General features: G+C 45.4%; 1 protein-coding gene across 4 annotated transcripts in view; it reads right to left on the reverse strand.

Moving 5' to 3' along the window:
* The window catches only part of MARK1 (microtubule affinity regulating kinase 1), a 387182-nt gene extending 372229 nt beyond the window's left edge, over positions 1-14953 (reverse strand). Inside the window, exon 1 of one of the 4 annotated variants that reach the window (XM_029593165.1) lies at positions 14287-14953. In XM_029593165.1, the coding sequence (XP_029449025.1) occupies positions 14287-14346 (60 nt within the window). In that variant the 5' untranslated portion in view covers positions 14347-14953. The remainder of the gene's footprint in view (positions 1-14286) is intronic. The other 3 variants (XM_029593162.1, XM_029593164.1, XM_029593161.1) reach the window with 3 other exon arrangements.
* Between the last annotated feature and the right edge of the window lie 5477 nt (positions 14954-20430).

Raw genomic sequence — 20430 nt, forward strand, 5'->3', positions numbered from 1 at the left:
CACATTTCCCTATCTTCAAGATATTTTTGCTATTTAAATTTGTAAATTAAAAATAAAAATTTAGAAAAAAAAAAGTGACTCCTTGAGCGCCTAAAGAAATTAAAAACTTTAAAAAAAAATGTAGAGGAAGGAAACCTTATTTGCCCTCCTTGTAACACTGCCAGTATATTTCCAGTTAGAACATTACAGGAAATTCATACCTTAGACAAATATCTTACCACGCAAATCCCACATCACCTTCTCAGTGGAATCTTTTTGTAGGCATAGTTCTTACTTTGCTTCATCACATTTCCATTTACTGCAATATTTTTCTAACTAGAGAAAAAAAAACCAGCCAACACCAAATCCTCAGTGCCCCAAAAAGAGGAAATTTACTGACATCATGGCTTTCATAAATGAAAACCACTGCAGAAAAATAAAGTGTGTGTCAAGACAAGAACTTAAACAGAATGACTAAACTAAACTTCTGTTAACTAAAAGCTACTACTATTCGTTTTAGTTAAAGACGATACAGTATTAGGACAAGATTTCTGAAAGGTCCCATAGGATACAAGGTTTAATAAATACAACCACCTTCCTTTGACTTCCTCTAACCATTTTTATTTCATTCCCTCTATACCAGAAATTAAATATAAAAATGGCTCTCTAATTTATACTACGCTTATTTTGGTAGCAATAATTTTTAGTTAGACCATTCTAGGTGTCATCAGAAAAATGTAATCGAACACTTTGACTGCCTTTAGCCTTATATATAATCATAGGTCTAAAGAATGTCCCACTTGTTTTCTTTTTTATAATGCAATTTAAAATATGCTATACAAAAATGCTGATTTTTCAATTCAAATAATAGTCCAGCAACTTAACTTATATAGGATCGCATATGGCACGGAAAATGCCAAATAGCCATCACGAGATACTCTGTCCAGGAAACGCCTGACTCTCCTTAGCCCGACACGGGACCATGTTTTGAACAAATGTTCTTCATCAGGGTACTATCTTCAGATACAGATCTAAAGGTGTTTAAAATCATGAGAGGTCTAGAACGGGTAGATGTGAATCGGTTTTTTACTCTTTCGGATAATAGAAAGACTAGGGGGCACTCCATAAAGTTAGCATGTGGCACATTTAAAACTAATCGGAGAAAGTTTTTTTTCACTCAACGCACAATTAAACTCTGGAATTTGTTGCCAGAGGATGTGGTTAGTGCAGTTAGTGTAGCTGTGTTTAAAAAAGGGTTGGATAAGTTCTTGGAGGAGAAGCCCATTACCTGCTATTAAATTAAGTTGACTTAGATAATAACCACCGCTATTACTAGCAACGGTAACATGAAATAGACTTAGTTTTGGGTACTTGCCAGGTTCTTATGGCCTGGATTGGCCACTGTTGGAAACAGGATGCTGGGCTTGATGGACCCTTGGTCTGACCCAGTATGGCATGTTCTTATGTCCTTTTTTTTTAAAAAGTATTTAAGATTTAAAGCTACACCAAAGACTTACATGCATAGTGGCTCTTAATCAGAAATGATGTCATGAATTTCTAAAAAGCCTGTTTGGCATCATAGGCTGTGGATTGACAGGCTGGGACTTTAAACTGACCAGCTTTTTGAGAGGATAATGTTTGACATCACTTCCGGCTAAGTTGCTGGACTATTATTTGAATTGAAAAATCAGCATTTTTGTATAGCATATTTTAAATTACATTATAAAAAAGAAAAACAACAAGTGGGACATTCTTTAGACCTATGATTATATATAAGGCTGAAGACAGTCAAAGTGTTCGATTACATTTTTCTGAGGATGGTCTAACTAAAAATTGCTACCAAAAAATTAAATGAGGAGGATTATCTAAGTGTAGTATTTATTATCCACTCATGCCTATTTTGCTTTTGGGGAATTGGTTTTCCTTACATTTCATCTCTTTAATTTATTTTAGTTTGTCATAAAATATCTTTTGCCTGACATCACCATCAGATACCAGGAAACAGACTGCCCACAGTCAGTGCAAAATTAAAGCAATACTGCATAGACAAAAAATGAGGATCAGAAGCAATAGAAGGAGTGCATCCTGATATCTATTCGGTTATCAGTTTCCTCTAATGAGCAACCATTCAAGTTTACACTTAACAACAACATGAACTTCAGATGTCAACAGATTGGATTCGGTCCTTTTAAAGGAGGAATGTTCTCAACCTGTACGATTCAGGGCTCTTGTTTATCACCTTTATTTTTTATATCTTTATGTGGCCCTTGGAGGGTTAGTTTAAGGAGCTGGGTATCAGAGATCATTTTTATGCCAACGATATCTAATTCCTGATCCCAGTGAACGAGGGTGTTGAGGAGGCTGTTTGACGGCTCAATTCTTGTTTAGATAGGTTTGCTGGCTGGTTGTAGGATAGTCGCCAGTTGATTTTAAATAAATCGAAAGCAGAGATTTTAAGCAACTGGTAATGTTTTCACAGAATCATTGATTTTTTTTCAAAGTAAGCCTATTTTGAAAGGTCATATAATACCTATTTCTTCTGAGGCTAAGCCTCAGCATTATTTTAGATTCTGCATTTTCTATGGGAGCTTTTGTAGGGCAAACCTATAAGAAAGCATGTTTGCAACTGAAGAGAATACATCAGATGATAATGTGGTCAAGGGTTTGGTACTTCCCCAGTCAATTGAGTGCTAGACTATTGTAATGGTTTGCTGGTAGGGCTTACCTAAAACCCCAATAAGGAAATTACAACCGATTCAGAATACTATGGCAATTCCAGGTGGGAGAGAGTATCCCATTGCTTGCCTCTCTGCACTAGCTTCCCAGATGCAGAGAGAGCGAAATTAAAGTTGTCATCAGTGACCCTTCGATGTGCATGTGCAAACGGACCAAAATATCTGACAGCATCGCTGGCATGGCATAGGCCCGACTGTGCTCTCGGAATGTCCTAGGAGACATGGGTAGAATTATTTAATAGCTTTAAATTCAGAACTACTTAGGGTGCGAAACGTCCTTTCACATCTATTGCTCCTCAGGCTTAAAAATCTTTACCGGCTTTAGTGAGAAATGAAGCTAATTACTTAAAAGTTAGTAAGCTGTTTAAAGGCTTCCCTTCCCTTTTTAGTAGTTGAGGGGAGGCAGCAGATGAGATTATTTGCTTTCAGGCCAATGCAATCTTGGCGCAGGTAAAACGGGCGCTCGTGATTGAGCGACGGCTCTCCTAAAGCGTGCCAATTCACCTCTTCCGGGTGCCCAATTTAAAATAGAAATTAGCTGCCGCGGTAAAAAGGAGGCACTAGAGGAAACTGTGTGTCCCTAGCACCTCCTCAGCATCGGGCGCCCAGGAAAGGTGACTGTCAGTGCAGGTTAGGAAACGGACACTCGATACGAAAGTCTATTTTCTCCTGCTACCAGCACAATCTACACCCACAATATACACGGCCTGGGTATATTTGATGCCCAGAAATATTTTTTTCCGCGAATATTTATTTTATTATTTTTTTTTTTATCTATTCCGCTTTCTGCAGTCCTTGCTACTTAGTATTGCAACGACACTAGTAGGAGAGATCACAGAAAGCAGGAATTTTGGGGTTTTATAATGAGCCCTTGAGCGCAGCAGACTTTGCCCTGGGCTGGTGTAAAATTTGGCCACGTGGGAAATTTTTTGCATCACAGGGATTAGCTAATAGCCTTATCTACATGTACTTTACAAGTGATGATCGTAATTAGCTACGCGCTTGATTGGATGCACGTTTTGGGTGCACTAATCCCCGTTTTGCATTGGGGGTTGTGGACGCACGTCCAAAACGTGCATCCAATCACGTATTGAGCCTGGCCGCTGCGCACAGTATTCCATCAGCCTGTTTGGGTGTTGAGAGTGGTCCTTTAGGATTGGAGGGTGGCAGCAAGCAGGATCTTTAATTGGTTTTGTGTTTGTTTTTATTTGATTATGTATGTGAAACCTAAGAACATGCCATGCTGGGTCAGACCAAGGATCCATCAAGCCCAGCATCCTGTTCCCAACAGTGGCAAATCCAGGTCATAAGAACCTGGCAAGTACCCAAAAACTAAGTCTATTCCATGTTACCGTTGCTATTGGCAGTGGCTATTCTCTACGTGAACTTAATAGCAGGTAATGGACTTCTCCTCCAAGAACTTATCCAATCCCTTTTTAAACACAGCTACACTAACTGCACGAACCACATTCTCTGGCAACAAATTCCAGAGTTTAACTGTGCGTTGAGTGAAAAAGAACTTTCTCCGATTAGTTTTAAAATGTGCCACATGCTAACTTCATGGAGTGCCCCCTAGTCTTTCTATTATCCGAAAGAGTAAATAACCGATTCACATCTAACCGTTCTAGACCTCTCATGATTTTAAACACCTCTATCATATCCCCCCTCAGCCATCTCTTCTCCAAGCTGAAAAGTCCTAACCTCTTTAGTCTTTCCTCACAGAGGAGCTGTTCCATCCCCTTTATCATTTTGGTCGCCCTTCTCTGTACCTTCTCCATCGCAACTATATCTTTTTTGAGATGCAGCAACCAGACTTGTACACAGTATTCAAGGTGCGGTCTCACCATGGAGTGGTACAGAGGCATTCTGACATTTTCCGTTTTATTCACCATTCCCTTTCTAATATTTCCCAACATTCTGTTTGCTTTTTTGACTGCTGCAGCACACTGAGCTGACGATTTTAAAGTATTATCCACTATGACGCCTAGATCTCTTTCTTGGGTGGTAGCTCCTAATATGGAACCTAACATTGTGTAACTATAGCATGGGTTATTTTTCCCCTTTATGCATCACCTTGCACTTATCCACACTAAATTTCATCTGCCATTTGGATGCCCAATTTTCCAGTCTCACAAGGTCTTCCTGCAATTTATCACAATCTGCTTGTGATTTAACTACTCTGAACAATTTTGTATCCGTTTTTCTTGTACTTATTTCTTTTAATGGCAATGTATCATATAAATATTTTAAATAAATTAATAATATGCACTGTTTAGGCTCTTAGTATATATATGGGTGAAACTGTGAACATGTTTAGTTATAACACATCGATCTCATCAGAATTGCTGGATACCAAATCACTATTATATGCACACAGACATTTAAGAAACATCTAAAGACTCTGTTGACTGTTGAACTGGGATTTAAGATCATCTCAGTGATTTGTGGTCATCCCTTTTATAATGCTGTTTATTTAGTTTTTAGGGCTGGTTGTCACGGGGTTTAGTTTTATTTGTTGTTTTATTGCTAATTGTATAATATTATTCTACATTTTTTATGAATGTTTTTGCACGTTCCCCACCACAAACTGTGTGGAGGCAGTATATAAATCTTCTTAAACAAATAAATGTTACACAAAAGATGTTTAGACTATGGGTCATAGAGAAACACGCAACGCTTCTTCCCGCTCCCCGACTTTCTAATCTCATCCAGTACTTGCTTTTCGCCTGGTATGTTTATTAACTTTCATTCAACCTTGAAATTCTTCCCTAGCTCTCTTCACTGTCAAATTCTTACAGAGGCCCTACAATAAAGCTTTCATCAACCCTCCATCTCAAAGTAGAAACACTGACCTATGGAAATAGCATAATCCATGTCCCTGGAGGCTATACATTTATGAAAAACACGCAGACATTAAAATATGCCATAAATAAAAGCACACCTCCACTATATTACAGTTCATGGATCAGCTATCTAAAGTAGGCTCTAGGCCTTTTACAAATTTCCAATTTTAAAATATAACAAACATAAAAAATAATCACTAAAATATAGCAAAAACAAAAAAACACCACTAAAGAACAATTGTAAGCACCTTTATTGTTAAGCAATAATAAGCAAAACAGTTAGCTGGTTTGAGCACTTCAACAAAAACAATTGTAACTTACAGTTCCGTAATCTCGAGGCTTCTGTCTCTCCCCCGGGCCCTCCTTCATCCCTCTGGCCCTGGTCTCTTATCCCTGCTTGCAGGGCTCCACCCTATCCCAGAATCCCTTGCAGGCTCGAGATAGCTGTACCCGGTCCTTTAAAGGTAGAGAGTTCCTTACATGCTCCCTCACAAGAATAATGGCAATTATCCTAGTAAACCTTGCTACCATGGAGACATCTCTAGAAAATACGGCATTAGGGCTGGTGTGGTGGCTCAGCAGTAGTGCTGCAGGCTGCCACATGCCCCCTCCCCTGCATTTGATTCCCAGGCCTGACTTTCACGCTAAAGGCCGGTTGAAGATGCTGTGGAGACAACATTCACAGTCATTTGGGAGAGGAAGGTCCACTTACTGGGTTTAATTATGGAGCCTGCTGTCTGTGTGCATCCTTGGGAACTTTCAACTGCGATTCCTGCTTTTTTGTAAAGTAGAGCTGTCACACTATCATAACGAAAAACTGCAGCAGCTTTCGACTCCGTTCTGCACTGATTTTCAAAGGATACAAGCAAATAGCCATGAACTTCTATATTATTCTCAAAAGTATGTGAGTTGGTCTGATGGTTAAGTGACCACCATAAGATGTTCCCGATTCAGATCTCCTAGACCCCAGGTCGACTGGGATTGTGAGGAACCCCAGTGCAGGGCCCTTGGCCCAGGATAGCCACCGCAATGACCAGACTAGATATGTCGAGTTGGTATATAAAACAGGCAAATAATCCCCAGGCGGCTGCAAATGAAAGTTCGCGGCAACAGATCCCAGAGCTGGTGCCAGCTGAACTGGAAATACAAAAGGGGCATAAATGAATTTAAAACCATCTGACAGGATACACAGACAGAAACTTGTTGAAAAAAGAAGCACGAGGTGGTTTCTTTTAAACTGATTCTTCCTATGTAAGTGGAAGCAGGCTTCTTCTGTCAGGTAAGGCCCCCCCTGAGACTTGCAATTGATTGGCTGACAGAAACACTATATTTTCAAAGTTGGCACTACTCTGAAATAATGGTTTCTGCTGAGAATTAGATGCCTCAGCCCAAAAAACGTGGGCATCTAAACGACAAGCAAGGAAAATCATCTCATGATAATGCGTACTATATAACAAATAGAAAAAAATGAATTGTAATAGTTTTACTTTTTTTTTTTTTTTTTTTAAGCACATCAGCAGAAAGATTCAGAGATTATTATTTACTGCTCGTTAATATCTGCTGAATCTGATCACTTACCCACAGTCCCCTGGGTTCTGTTCCCCCATCTACATTAATGACATGGTTCAATGGCCTGGTGCAGCCACACAAAGCTTTTCACTTCTAGGATGCCAGCTGAAATCCAGTTCAGACTGGTAGCAATGGGAGGTAACTACTCCTTGAAGGCCAATGCGAAATGAATCGGCCCAGGTTCCAGTGGTCAAATGCCCTCTCATCACTCCCTTTAGCTCCTTCATTTGCAGACTCAGAGAAAGCAAGAGCGCCGAATCAGCCTTAACATGTGCCTCACCTAAAGCAGGACAGGCACACATTGGCAGGGCAACATGGGAACCTCATGGCGTCTACTGTAAGTAAATGGAGGACCTCAGTTTTTACTGCTGTCAACCAAGCGCCTTTTACAGCAAGCTCTCTTACAAATATTCTTCTGATTTTGAGATTCTGACATCAGAATCATCTTAAAAATTGCCTCAACGTCTCACAACGTTCCATGAACATTTAATGATTTTGCTGGCTGCACAGTCTAACAAAAAGAAGGAAGATTATGCCAGGCTTATTCCTACATTCATTTTGTGATATCAGTAATTGCACCCAAAGCTCTCATACAAACTAACACGGTAATTTCAAAAGGAACACTCAAGCGCCCATTAACGCATGTTATCAGTGCGCAAGCGGAGATACGCTGCAATGTTATATTGTGTGTGCTAGTACGCATGTATTATTTAAAATACCCCTCCTGCATGCACGGGTACGCATAATCTTAAGAGGTGGCTCAAGTAAATGTCCGGCGATTATTTCCACTAGGGCTTTAGCGATATTTACGCAAATATGAAAGCAGATTTTTAAAAAAATGCTCACGCAAGAGAAAAACCAGAAGTTCCAATTATTCCCAGTTTGATACTGATACTGACATCTTCATCCTGCAAGCCCCCCGCTTGACCCTGAACTCTCACGCTGTGCTGAAAATCCTAAAACTCAAGATCTCCAGACTTGCTCCTCATCAGGACCAGCAGTAAAGTTACGTAGATATCACGTCGACTTGCGCCATGGTCATTTTTTTGGTTTTTTTTTAATATGGACTCTCCAAGCCATCTGTGGGCAGGTCACCTGCATGTTCCCCACAGTAATTTCAGGCATTGCATGCCACAGCATGCTCCTGAGACGCTCTGCCTGGATATATTTTTAAAACAAAAACTGTAAAAAAAAAAAAAAACAATATGCAGCCATTCAACTGGCCAAAATGTACTGCTTCCTTAGAAATTACTTCCAAATCCACTATCAAAATCCCCTTCCTCCCCACCCATCCCCCCAAAAAAGCTCTGGGCAGAATCACTCATTAAGATCAAGTGGTCCCCAATTGCGGCTCTGGCATTCCGGCAAGGAGTGCGTCAGGGTGCGTCAGGGTGCGTCAGGGTGCGTCAGGGTGCGCCCCCCCCCCCCCCCCATCAGGTCAGTTGTGCGCACTAGCCAGCGAGCCATCCTTGTGTCTTGCATCGCAGGCAGCTTACCGGGCTAGTGCTACGAGAGCCCAACATGTGGGTCACCCTCTTGGCCAATGCCAACGACGTGCTTGTCATGGCTCAGGACCCGGCTGACTTGGAGAGGGTGCAGGATTACCAGCAGGTTTATTCGACGGCATCTTCAGCCCAGATCAACTGGTCCAAGGGCTCCAGCCTCCTGGTAGGACCGAAGAGGGTGGGTGATCTCCCCGACCTGTTGTGGGGCATGGGGGACCCTTACATACCTGGGGGGGGGATCCACCTCTCTGCACAGAAACCGTGGCCTCCGACCACTGGAGGGAGCTTCGAGAGAAGGTCGAAGCTCGCCTCAAGCCATAAAGGGGGGGTCGGCTGCGATTAGTGTCGTACTGCGCTCGGGCCTTAGCGGTGAATCAGCTGGTGAGCAGCATGCTGTGGCACCCACGTCACCACTTTGAACCCGACTCAGGAGTTCCTCATCCACACCCAGAGAAAGCTGCTGGAGTTTTTCGGGGGGGTGGGGGGCAGGAAGCACTGATTTTCAGCGGGAGTCCTGACTGTCCCCTTTAGAGAGGGAGGACAGGGGCTCATGTGCCTGAGGAGTCCTGCAGAGGTTTCTGTACGCAGTCCCGGCCCAGCAACGGCACCCCCTGGAGGCCCATTTTTTCCACCAGGTGGGCATTGCCCGTTGCTCTCTCGCGCAGGTGCCGGGATTCTACAAAGAAGTGCTGAGGGCCTGGAGACGTCTGGGTGTGACCAGAGGCCTGGCTAACACAGACTGGCACTTCCTGGGTGAATCTCTGCTTCGTAACCCTGCTCCTGGTTTAGAGGGGCTGGAAGAATCGTCCGGGACACACCAGCTGGTTGCGGCCCGAGTGACCAAGGTTGGAGATCTACTAGAGGTCCCCATCACCCACTGTGGAGGGCCTAATCGATTGGGCTCCAAGGGCCATCCTCTGCTCGAGAGGTCCCAGCGGGCCGAAGGACCCTGCCCAAATACACCCCCACCGTCCCAGCCCTACTTATAGGGCCTAGGCTGCCAAACTGCGGGCCCTCTTAGGCTCAGTGTCCTCGGGCCCACAATCTTAGCGGGCTGTGGAAGATGCCCCTAGGGTCTTCCTAACTGTGTCTCTGATGAACCTCTACTTGCTGGTGGCCCATATGCTGCTCTGCCTCACCCTCTGCTCCTGTCCCGACACGCCCTGGTGGAAAGTGTCGGGACTGGGGGAGACAAGGGGGGGTCCTCACTGGGAGTCTTTCTATACAGGATTGACTCCCAGGTACGAAGGGGACCGCAGCTGGAGGCTGGAGCACGCGAGTTTCTACCATGGGCTTTCGGGGCAGAGCACTCCTGTCCCTTTTTGCGGACAGGAGGACCGCCTTCCCCACCTGGGACTGAAATGACCCAGGTTGACCCCATTCCTTTCATTTTTAAAAGGTTTTATTTCTGGGATTTTGGTTACATTTCACCCCTCGCCTCCTGATATACAGGCGCACGGCCAGAAAGGGGTCCCTGTATGCAAGGGGACACTCTGGTCAGCTTTCTCCCGTCCACTGCCAAAGTGGTAGTGTGGCATTCAAGGCAGGAGAGGTGGGCCCGGGGTGTGTCCCCTAGAGGGTGGAGCCCTGTTCAAAGTCCTGGTGCGCGCCCGTATGAAAGCGGAGCGCTTCTCAGCCGTGTCAACCGAGCGAGTGGGGGGGGAGTTCGCCGATCTGGTGGGCGTTGGACTGGGTGCTCTGCTTCCCTCCCTCCCCATTAACCAGTAGTCCTTAATATTTAAATGTGTTTACTATTCTTTTACTCTTTTCTTTTTACACATTTAGGGTGACCCCCTTCCCCGCCCCATCCCCAATTCATTCTTTTTCAGGTCGGTGGCACACCCCCCCCCCCCCCCAAAAGGAGAGAGGGCCCTGGGAGGAAACCTCCCCATCCTCCTTCCTCTCCAAAGCTGGCGATACCCCCAAAGCGAGGGGGGAAACAACAGGAGGAACCAGCTGTCTCGATACAGCGCGGCTGGGTGGGGGGAGGGTAGCAAGGTGGAAGGGGATGGCGTGCTGTCAGAGGACCTCGTGCACTGGCGGTACACACACCCCAGGATAATCACCACAATGATCAGACCAGGCAGGTTGGGTTGGGATATAAAACAGGCGAATAATCCCCAGGCAGCTGCAAATGAAAGTTCATGGTGGCAGATCCCACCGCTGGCTCTAACTGAACTGAAAATACAAAGGGACAGGGAGAAAGTGCCAGGTCTGCGTGTGTATATATATATAAATATGAATTTAAAACCATCTGACAAGATACATAGTCTGAAACATACTGATCTGGTTTCTTTGAAACTGTTGCTTCATGTGAGAGTTGCAGCCGCCTGCTTTTATCGGGTAAGGCTGACAGAAACACCGTGGCCTAGATTCATCAAGCTGTGATGTTTTTTCATGGGAGGGATCCCAATATCGCGAGGGGATTGCTACGATAGTGGGGGATCCTCCCCCCCAAAAAACATCGCAGCTCTACGGCACATTCTTTTGTCTCACAGCCAAACCCCGCAGGGCAAAAGGCAGCACCTAGCGGCCTTTTAACGCAACGGCAGAACCAAGCCCAAGAAATGGCCATTACCTTAAAGGGCCATTGTCACCCCTCCCCCCCCCCCCCCCAAAAATGGAAAAACAGGGAGCTCAACCCGGGCCACCACTCGAGGCAGCCCCAAGTCCCCCAAACAAATAAAATACTAAAAATGTAGGCATGCTCCGAGGGTCCCCTCACCCCATTCCCCCCCCCCCCATAGTAGAAGCAGCCGCTCACAGGCCCCCCTCGCTCCACATAGTAGAAAAGATTGTGAGGCAGCTACCCCCATTCCACTTCCCCTGAAAACAAACAAAAACAACAAAAATTAGGGTCCCAAGCCCCAGCCCCCCTTCCCATACCCACTCTCCACCCCCATAACCATAAACTGAAACAGAAGCTCCCCTGTCGAGGCCGGGGCAGTCCCGCACAGCCAGTCCAGTCGGTGCCATTTTCCGTAATGAAGTCGATCTGACTTTTCCCCCCACCAACGTTTTGTACTAAGTGGGGAGAAGGGGGCTTCGTGGGCTTGCCGGCTCACATTTACCGCTGCTTCCAAAAAAGTGTACCTATTTTATCACAGCTGACCACCTTCTCAGTCAGCCACGATAAAATATTTGCATCAGATTGTCCAGGCATGACTTCTTCTTTGCATGCATTTGCATTGCTCAGGCATTGATATGGGGGAGGAAACCTGGGCAGGGAGATGCAAAATGTCACGTCTATCATGTGATATACGCTGTTTAACGCGTGTTACAGCACTACCGTGGTTTGATGAATTTCCCAGTATATTTTCTAAGTGAGCGACTGTGCTCTCAGCAGCAGGTATTACTCTGAAATAATTGTTTCTCCTGTGTGTTAGATGCCCCAAGCCAAAACGCAAGGGCATCTAATGACAAGCAAGGAATATCATCTCATGATAATGCCTAGTATATAACAAAAAGAAAAAAATACATTTTAATAGTTTTACTTTTTTTTTTTTTAAGCACCACATCAGCAGAAAGATTCAGAGGTTATTTACTGCTTGTTAATATCTGCTGAATCTGATCACTTACCCACAGTCCCTGGGGTCTGCTCCCCCCACCTACATTAATGATTTCTGTGAGACCTTCAAGAAAGTTTGACCATGGGAGGAGATGGCTCAATGGACTGGTGCAGCCACACAAAGCTTTTCATTTCTAGGATGCCAGCTGAAATCCAGTTCAGGGAGGTAACTACTTTTTGAAGGCCAATGCGAAATGAATCGGTCCAGGTCCCAGTGGTCAAATGCCCACATAGACTCAGAGAAAGCAAGAGTGCCGAATCAGCCTTAACATGTGCCTCACCTAAAGCAGGACAGGCACACATTGGCAGGGCAACATGAAAACGTCAGCAATATCATGGCTTCTACTGCAAGTAAAGAGGATTTTGCTGGCTGCACAGTTTAACAAAAAGAAGAAAGATTATGCCAGGTTTATTCCTACATTCATTTTGTGATATCAGTAATTGCACCCAAAGCTCTCATACAAACTAAGGTTTCAGATGCAAGGTGAGGAAAAAGCGACATCAGATTGGATGAGGCTTATCAGCAGGCATCTGACCTAGGCACTTCAAGATGACCAATTACACTTGTCAGGCAGAAGTTCATTTAAGCAAAACTCAGAAAAATAAGGAATCAAGTTCACTGCAAAGGAACAGAAAGCAACAGCTGAAATTTCAAAGAGAAATAAAGCTACTCTCCAAGCCATCTGTGTGCAGGTCACCTGCATATTCCCTACAGTAATTTCAGGCATTGCATGCCACAGCATGCTCCTGAGATGCTCTGCCTGAATATATTCTTAAAACAAACTGTAAAAAACAATATGTAGCCATTCGACTAGCCAAAATTTACTGCTTCCTTAGAAATGACTTGCAAATTCACTATCAAGACCCCCCCCCCCCCAAACCCCAAAAAAACAAAGCAGTCTGATTTCAGGATTTTCACAATGACAGCTCAGGAACCATGTTCACATTTAGAGCCTGATCCAGTTGCATAACAGGGCTACCCTGCAATCGGGCCTCTTGGGGGGAGGCTTTCTCAAGGACCAGAACTGAAACCCACATGCCTTATAGGAGTAGAAGCAGCTAAGTCACTTGCTGTCTGTCTAGTGCTGTGTCTGGGCAAGTGACTGGAGCATCACATGAACTGGGTGGAGCAGCACTGCACTTACTGTGCACCTCTCCAGAACAGAAAGGCCCCTTCCCCACCCACTCACCCCCCCAAACCCATCTAACCGGGGCATTACCCCCAGAACCTCTCTTCATACCTCCCTACCCACCAGACTGCAAAATGATGCAGCAATGAACATGCACCGGGTCCGGCGCCGTGCAAAGAAACAAGAGACCACCCCCGCCCGCCCTCCCTCCCAGCCAGAAGCGGGTCCCTCGCTATAACAGCCCAGGCCCCGACTATCCTCCCAGCCCTGCCCGCTCCCGTGCTCTGGACCCGAGGGGGATTTGTGGCCTGGAGCACAGAGGGCACGGCGGGGCCTTGCTGGCAGCAGGTTACCGGAGCAATCAGACTCCAGCACCACCAGCAGTGACTGCTGCCACCCACCCACGTCTGGCTCAGAAACACCCCCCCCCCCCCCCCCCAATATCGCCCCGGCCCCTCGTATATAACGCAGAGTCCTGCTGCAGTGCTTCAGTCAGGAGGGAAGGACGAGCGCACGCAATGCCTTGCCTGCTCTCACCGCTTTAGCGGGAGAAAATAAAAATACAAACTTGAGCGTAAAATAATAATAAAATAAAAAAAAAAAGAATTAAAAACCGAGTCATAAAGAATGCAAAGTTTCATGGCAGAGGACGGCATCTTTCCTTCTACTCCCTCCCCGCGGTCAGCGGCAAGAGCCCGAGGTGACCGGCGAGCCCCCACGCGTCGGCTTTTTATTTCCCCCCGCCTGACCTCTCCTCCTCAACTCCGGAGCCCCCCCCCCCCTTTCTTTCACCCATTCAGCCACTTCCACCCCCCCCCCCCCGTTACCAAAACAAATAATTCCACTGCCAGACCGGTCCCCGTAAAAAAAACAAAAACAAATCTCCTCTCCCCACCTCTGCTAATTACCACCACAATACACAAAGTGTCCCTCGGGCGGGGGCCGCCCGGTACTTACGTTCTCCGTGTCGCGCTCGTTCACGGTCGGTAATGGCGTTCTGGTCGACATCTTGTGCATGTGAGGGAGGGGGGGAGAGAGAGAGGAGCCGGAGGGAGGGAGGGGGGCTTTAGGCCGCCTTGAGGTGCAACAAGCTTTCCGGGAGGAGAGGTGGGTGGGGGCGAGAGGCGGGGAGAGGGGGAGGGGGAGACCAGCGATCTGCTTGCTCTCCTCTTTACTGCATTTTACGTTTCTTTCCTGGTTGCGGTTCTTGCCTCTGCCCTCGGCCCCCTCCCGGCGACGGTGACTTCCTTAGCGTGGCCGCATCTCCTGGCATGGGGCAGGCTCCAGGTAGATCCCCGGGTTACTTGTTTATTTCTCTTCCTTTCCAGGTCCCCTCCTGAAGGCTTTTTTTTTTTTTTCCCCCTCTGTCGGTGCCTCCTCCTCCTCCTCTTCCCACCCCCGGGCAGGTGAGCTCTGGGCTGGAGTTTCACTAGCCCCCAGGAGCCGGCCGCCCTCCCGCACTCCGGATCCAGCGACGCCCCCTTCCTCTCTCTCTCTCTGTTGTTTCTCCCCACCACCACCTCCCAGTTGCCGGCTCGCAAGGACAGGCAAGAAGACCGCAGCAGTCTCTCCTTCCCTCACTCCCGTCTGTCCTGCTGCCCTCCTCCGCTCAGGAAGAGAAGCAACTACTTCCAGTTTCCTGCAGGAAGGAGCAGGGAGGCAATCCCGGTGGCTGGGTGGGCGCTGCGCCAGCGAGGACCCGGCTCGGTGCATGCACGTTTTCATTCATCCGTTCATTCATTCCTCCATAGTCTGCTGCCGATCATGTCTCAGTGAAGCGAAAAACAGCTTTTTTTTTTTTTTTTTTTGCAATAGGCTTCGGATAACTCTGCAGGGGTGACAAATCGTTGTCCCGGAGACATGGAGCAGCGCTAGAAGTTGCTGTGCTGTATCTGTGGTAAACTCAGTACTGTTTACTACAGCAATGCTAGATACCAAATATTTGGGCCATATGTACTAACCAGGTTTTTTTCCCCATGGAAAGGGGAAGAAGGTATCATTGAAAATGTCTTTCCTGAGCCCTGTTAAGAGAACAGCCTTTTCTGACAAGAGCAGAACATTTGACTCTATTGCAGAGACATACCCAGGGTCTCCTGTGGCTGGGGGCCAATGCATTTGTGTTGTCTCCCTCACGCACCTGCTCCCCCACCTTCCTCCTTGTACAAATGCTTGCAGTCACACACACTAATACAAACCCTAGAAAAGAAATGAACTGACAGGCGGGCTATTGTGAGCTGCCTATGGGGCAAACACTTCCCTGCCTGCAGACAGGATGCCAATAGAGTTTCTTTTGCTCCTCCCCTATGTGGTACTGCAAGCAAATAAGAACATAAGAACATGCCATACGGGGTCAGACCAAGGGTCAGACCAAGAGTCCAGCAAGCCCAGCATCCTATTTCCAACGGTGGCCAATCCAAGCCATAAGAACCTGGCAAGTACCCAAATGCTACTGATGCCAGTAATAGCAGTGGCTTATCCCTTAAGTCAACTTGATTAATACCAGTTAATGGACTTCTCCAAGAACTTACACAAATCTTTTTTAAACCCAGCTACTCTAATTGCACTAACCACATCCTCTAGCAACAAATTCCAGAGCTTAATTGTGTGTTGAGTGAAAAATAATTTTCTCCGATTAGTTTTAAATGTGCTGCTTGCTAACAGCTTCTGGTAAAGAATGAGACCGTGATGCAAATTTTCTATATTCTTGCATAATTTCCAATTTTTCCACGTCTGACCTTAAGGAAAAACTATTCCAAATGTGTCCTTTTTTCCAGACCTGCACACGTCCCTGCGGCCTCATTACAGCACTCTGCCCATTCAATCACCAAAATACAGAATTATTGACTACAAATTAGAAAGAGAAACATGGAGTAAAAGCTGAACTAGAAACCCCCAAAAGACTCTGCCTGCAGTAAAACACCCAAGAAGTAAATAAAAATTGTATTTTCCCTGTACTGTAAAAAAAAAAAAACAAAACCTGAAATATTCAGATGCACATTTCTCCAAAAATGATAGAAAAAATCAAAATCTTCCCCCTTCCCATCTCAGAGGAAAAGAAGCGATAGCGGTCTCACTTTCCTACTTTCCCAGTTCCCAGCAGTCTTGCTCCCTTTCCCCTCACGGTCCCCAGCAATTTTGCTCCTCTACCCCCTCTCCTCTCCCAGTCCCCACTAGTCGTGCTCCCCTAACCCCCTCTCCCCTCCCAGACCTTCCAGCCAGATTCATATGCAGTGCAATAATGCAAAACAAGAAAGATCACCTTTGCTCATAAAACAAAATCAAGAAAAATGAATCAATTATAATATAAGCCATACTAATAAAAACAGTATTTCAAAACAGAGCATCTAATAAATAAGAACAAAAAGGATATTAAAAAATCTTTAAACATTTCCAAAAAATCAGTAAAATATTTCAATAAAATAAAACAATAAGGATAAAAAATTTCCTCCTCTCCGTATCTGGGAATATTTGATTTCTAGTCACCCTGAGATTGTCGTGGATTAGTGGGAGTCGGATGCACAAACTTTCTCCTCTCATATAGATGTATATATAAATATACACCTACACACACACACACACACATATGCTCCCTCTCTCACACACACTCCAAGGTATGTAAGCTCTCCTTTGGTTGAGATCTGCTTGCAGCCCCTGGGCTTAAGAGGAAATGCTAACACTGCGAGTGTTTAGTACCTTGGGGCCAGCTTGCCAGAGGAGCTGCAGGACAGGCTTCCTATTCTGCGCTGAAATGTGGCTTGCGGGCCTCCCGCTTCTTCTGCTGCTGCTGGGATCAGGTCTACCGGCAGCAGCACGGACCTCCTGCTTCTTTCACAGCTAGTGGATTAGGTCCTCTCCCTGGTCCCGACATTGCCCCCTGGGTGTGCCATCTTCTGCAATTGCATGGTTTGCACACATGGTAGCACTGGGCCAGGGGCAGCCGTCACTTTGGCCACCAGGCAAGATGGGATCCCCCAGTGGCTGTGGATTTTTAATTCGGCTGGAAACTAAAGGCCCACAAGTGCCCACTACAGCCTGAGGCCCGGGGATCTTGGTCCCCCTCCCCCCCCCCCCCACCCCCCCCCCCCCCCCCCTCCTTGCTACACCACTGCTCTATTGACCCATCATATGTTAATCCAGCATCTACAGGAGTTTGGTATCAATGGCAGAGCATTGAACTGGTTCAGGTCATTTTTACTTAAATGGATTTAATAAAGTTATTTGGAGATTTAACCACTCAGGAGTTGAGATTTACTCTATGGGGAATTAGTATTGGCTCCAATGCTTTTTAATGTATATTTGGCATCCTTGGCAACTGTGATTCAATGTTATGGATTTCATTGCTTTTTTTTTTTTTGGCAGATGGTATCCAACTAGCAGCTTATATTGACCCAATACAAACTGAAAATCGTAATAGCTTCAACTTTTGCATGGATGCCGTTTCTTCTTGGCTGTGAAAGCATAAACTCCAATTTAAACTCAATTTAGCAACTTTTGTGTTGCCCCTTGAAATCTTGGATATGTAGGCCAACTTAGTCCGTGCCACAAGAAAAAGATCTTGAAACCATTGTCCATTATCTTATTCTAAACCGTTTAGATTATTGTAATGCACTCTTATCATGGTTTGCCAGTCACGTCATTTAAACATATTCAGTGTCTTCAAAATACAGCCTGAAATGTTTTTTTGAGCAAAGAAGCACAAGCACGTGTTACGCTTGCCGGCCACGGAGCCCCACGGCCGGCCTCACTCACCCGACGCCGCACCATTGCGGCTGGGGCAGCCCCGGGCTTCCCGGGAGTGGTGAGGAGCCGCCACCGACGCTGCCACTCTTCTTCGCGGCCCTGAGCCGCCAGCCGATGCTGCTGACTCCTGCTTCTTCGCGCTCAGGCTGCTGCCAACGCCTCCAGATCTTTGCAGCTGGAACGCCGCTGACTTCCTCCTGCACCAGGAATTCACGCGCGCCTCTCTTCTAAATTTAAAGGGCCTGCGCCGCCTCTCGGCCCTTGGCTGGATCTTGACCATGAGCTACACCGCCTGCCTCGACCATTGCCTGACCCTTGACCTCGAGCTTTGCTTCCTGTTCCGGACCTCAGCCTGCGCATCGGCTTCATCTCTACACCTGGACTTCCTTCGCTGCAGAGGCCCCACCTAAGTCCAGCCAGCCCCGGCACCCGAGGGCTCTACCTAAGGGGAATGTAGGCTGGTAATGGTGAAGCTCCAGATGGGCCTCTGCTGTCCACCAACCTCACCTACCGACGGTGGGGACCTGTGGGGCTCCTCCCCACAGGTAGCGTCAACTCCCCCTTGGTCCAAGGGTCCACCCGCAGAACACCATGTAATTCTTTTATTGATTCAACTGCGCTGACTTCCTGCAATAAGCAGAGATAAGTGTAAAATCTTGATTAAGTGTTTATAGAGTGGGAGTCCTAAATATTTGTCAGAACTCTTGCTTGAGTTCAAGCCCTTACAAGCTTTGTGGTGTTCTCATTTGATTCTGCTCACTCTTCCTTGTTCCATTATTAAATATCAGACTGCTCCTCATACTGGCTTTAGTTACCAGGCACCTGTCCTTTGCAATGCCCCTCCTTTACAGGAGAATAACTTCCTGAGATTTAGAAAAGGTGTGAAGACTTGTTTTTTTTCCCAGGCCTTGGATTGTTGGTGTCTTAAGACTTTTATTTTTCATTCATTCCAGGTTAGTCCTGCAGGGTTTGTCTGATTGTTTTATTGCATTATTATTTGTATGCTTTCTCTCTTTTTTTTTTTTTTAATTACTATTTGTTTTGTTGTTATATTATTGTATTGACTTGTTTTTATATTGTTGTTTCAGATTGTAATGAGTTTTATGTACCCTTTTTTCGTAAACTGCCTTGATTTTATTATTGAAAAGTGGTAGATCAAATAATAACTAAACAGGCTTGCTTTCATAGCAAGCATATTTTTAGCCATTTGTGAAAAGGAGGTGTTTCCAAGAAGGTGTTTATGTCAAAGATTCTTGGGGGGGGGGGGGGCGAGAAAAAGAATCCACTTAGATTTGATTTTCAAAAATGCACCTGTTTTTCTGCTGAAAAAGCAGGTGGAAATGTACACAAGTACTTTTAGCAAATCACCGGGTCCAAATGGTTTACATCCCAGGTTTATGAAATAACTCAAAAATTAAATTTCAGAGCTATTACAAGTAATTTTTAACCTATCATTAAAATCATCTGCTGAACTTGAAGGCTGGAAGGTGGCCAATATTACCCCAATATAAAAAAGGGCTCTAGAGATGATCCGGGAAACTATAGACTGGTGAGCTTGATTTCAGTGCTGGGAAAAATTGTGGAAACTATTATAAAGTATAAAATCACAGAACATATAGATAGACATGATTTAAAGGGAGCCAGCATCGATTTACCTAATACTCATAAATCTGCTACATTTTTTTTGAAGGGGGTGAATAAGCATGTGGATAAAGGTGAACAGGCAGATGTGGTGCATTTGGATTTTCAGATGGGGTTTCACAGAGTCCCTCATGATTGGCTTCTAAAAAGACTAAAAAGTCATGGGATAGGAGACAATGTCCTTTTGTGGATTGCAAACTGGTTAAAAGACAGGAAACAGGGAGTAGGATTAAATGGTCAGTTTTCACAGTGGAAAAAGGTAAACAGAGGAGTGACTCAGGGATCTGTACTTGGACCAGTCCTTTTTAATATATTTGTAAATAATCTGGAAAAGGGGTACGATGAGTGAGATTATCAAATTTGCAGATGACACAAAATTATTCAGAATAGTTGAATCACAAGCAGATTGTGATAAATTGCAGGAGGACCTTGCGAGACTGGAAGATTGGTGTCCATATGGCAGATTAAATTTAATGTGGAAGTGCAAGGTGATGCTTATAGGGAAAAGTAACCTATTTGACAAAGGTAACGCATAAGTTCCTGCAAATTTTGTTTAAATGTAAACCGATATATGTAAAATCGAACACCGGTATATAAAAGTAAGTAAGTAAGTAACTAACTAACCCTTGCTGTAGCTGCACGAAGTTAGGTTCCATTTTAGGAGTCACCAGCCAGGAAAAAGATCTGGGCGTCATAGTTGATATTATATTGAAATCATCA

This window comes from Rhinatrema bivittatum, chromosome 3, assembly GCF_901001135.1.
Source record: "Rhinatrema bivittatum chromosome 3, aRhiBiv1.1, whole genome shotgun sequence".
Lineage (NCBI taxonomy): Eukaryota > Metazoa > Chordata > Amphibia > Gymnophiona > Rhinatrematidae > Rhinatrema > Rhinatrema bivittatum.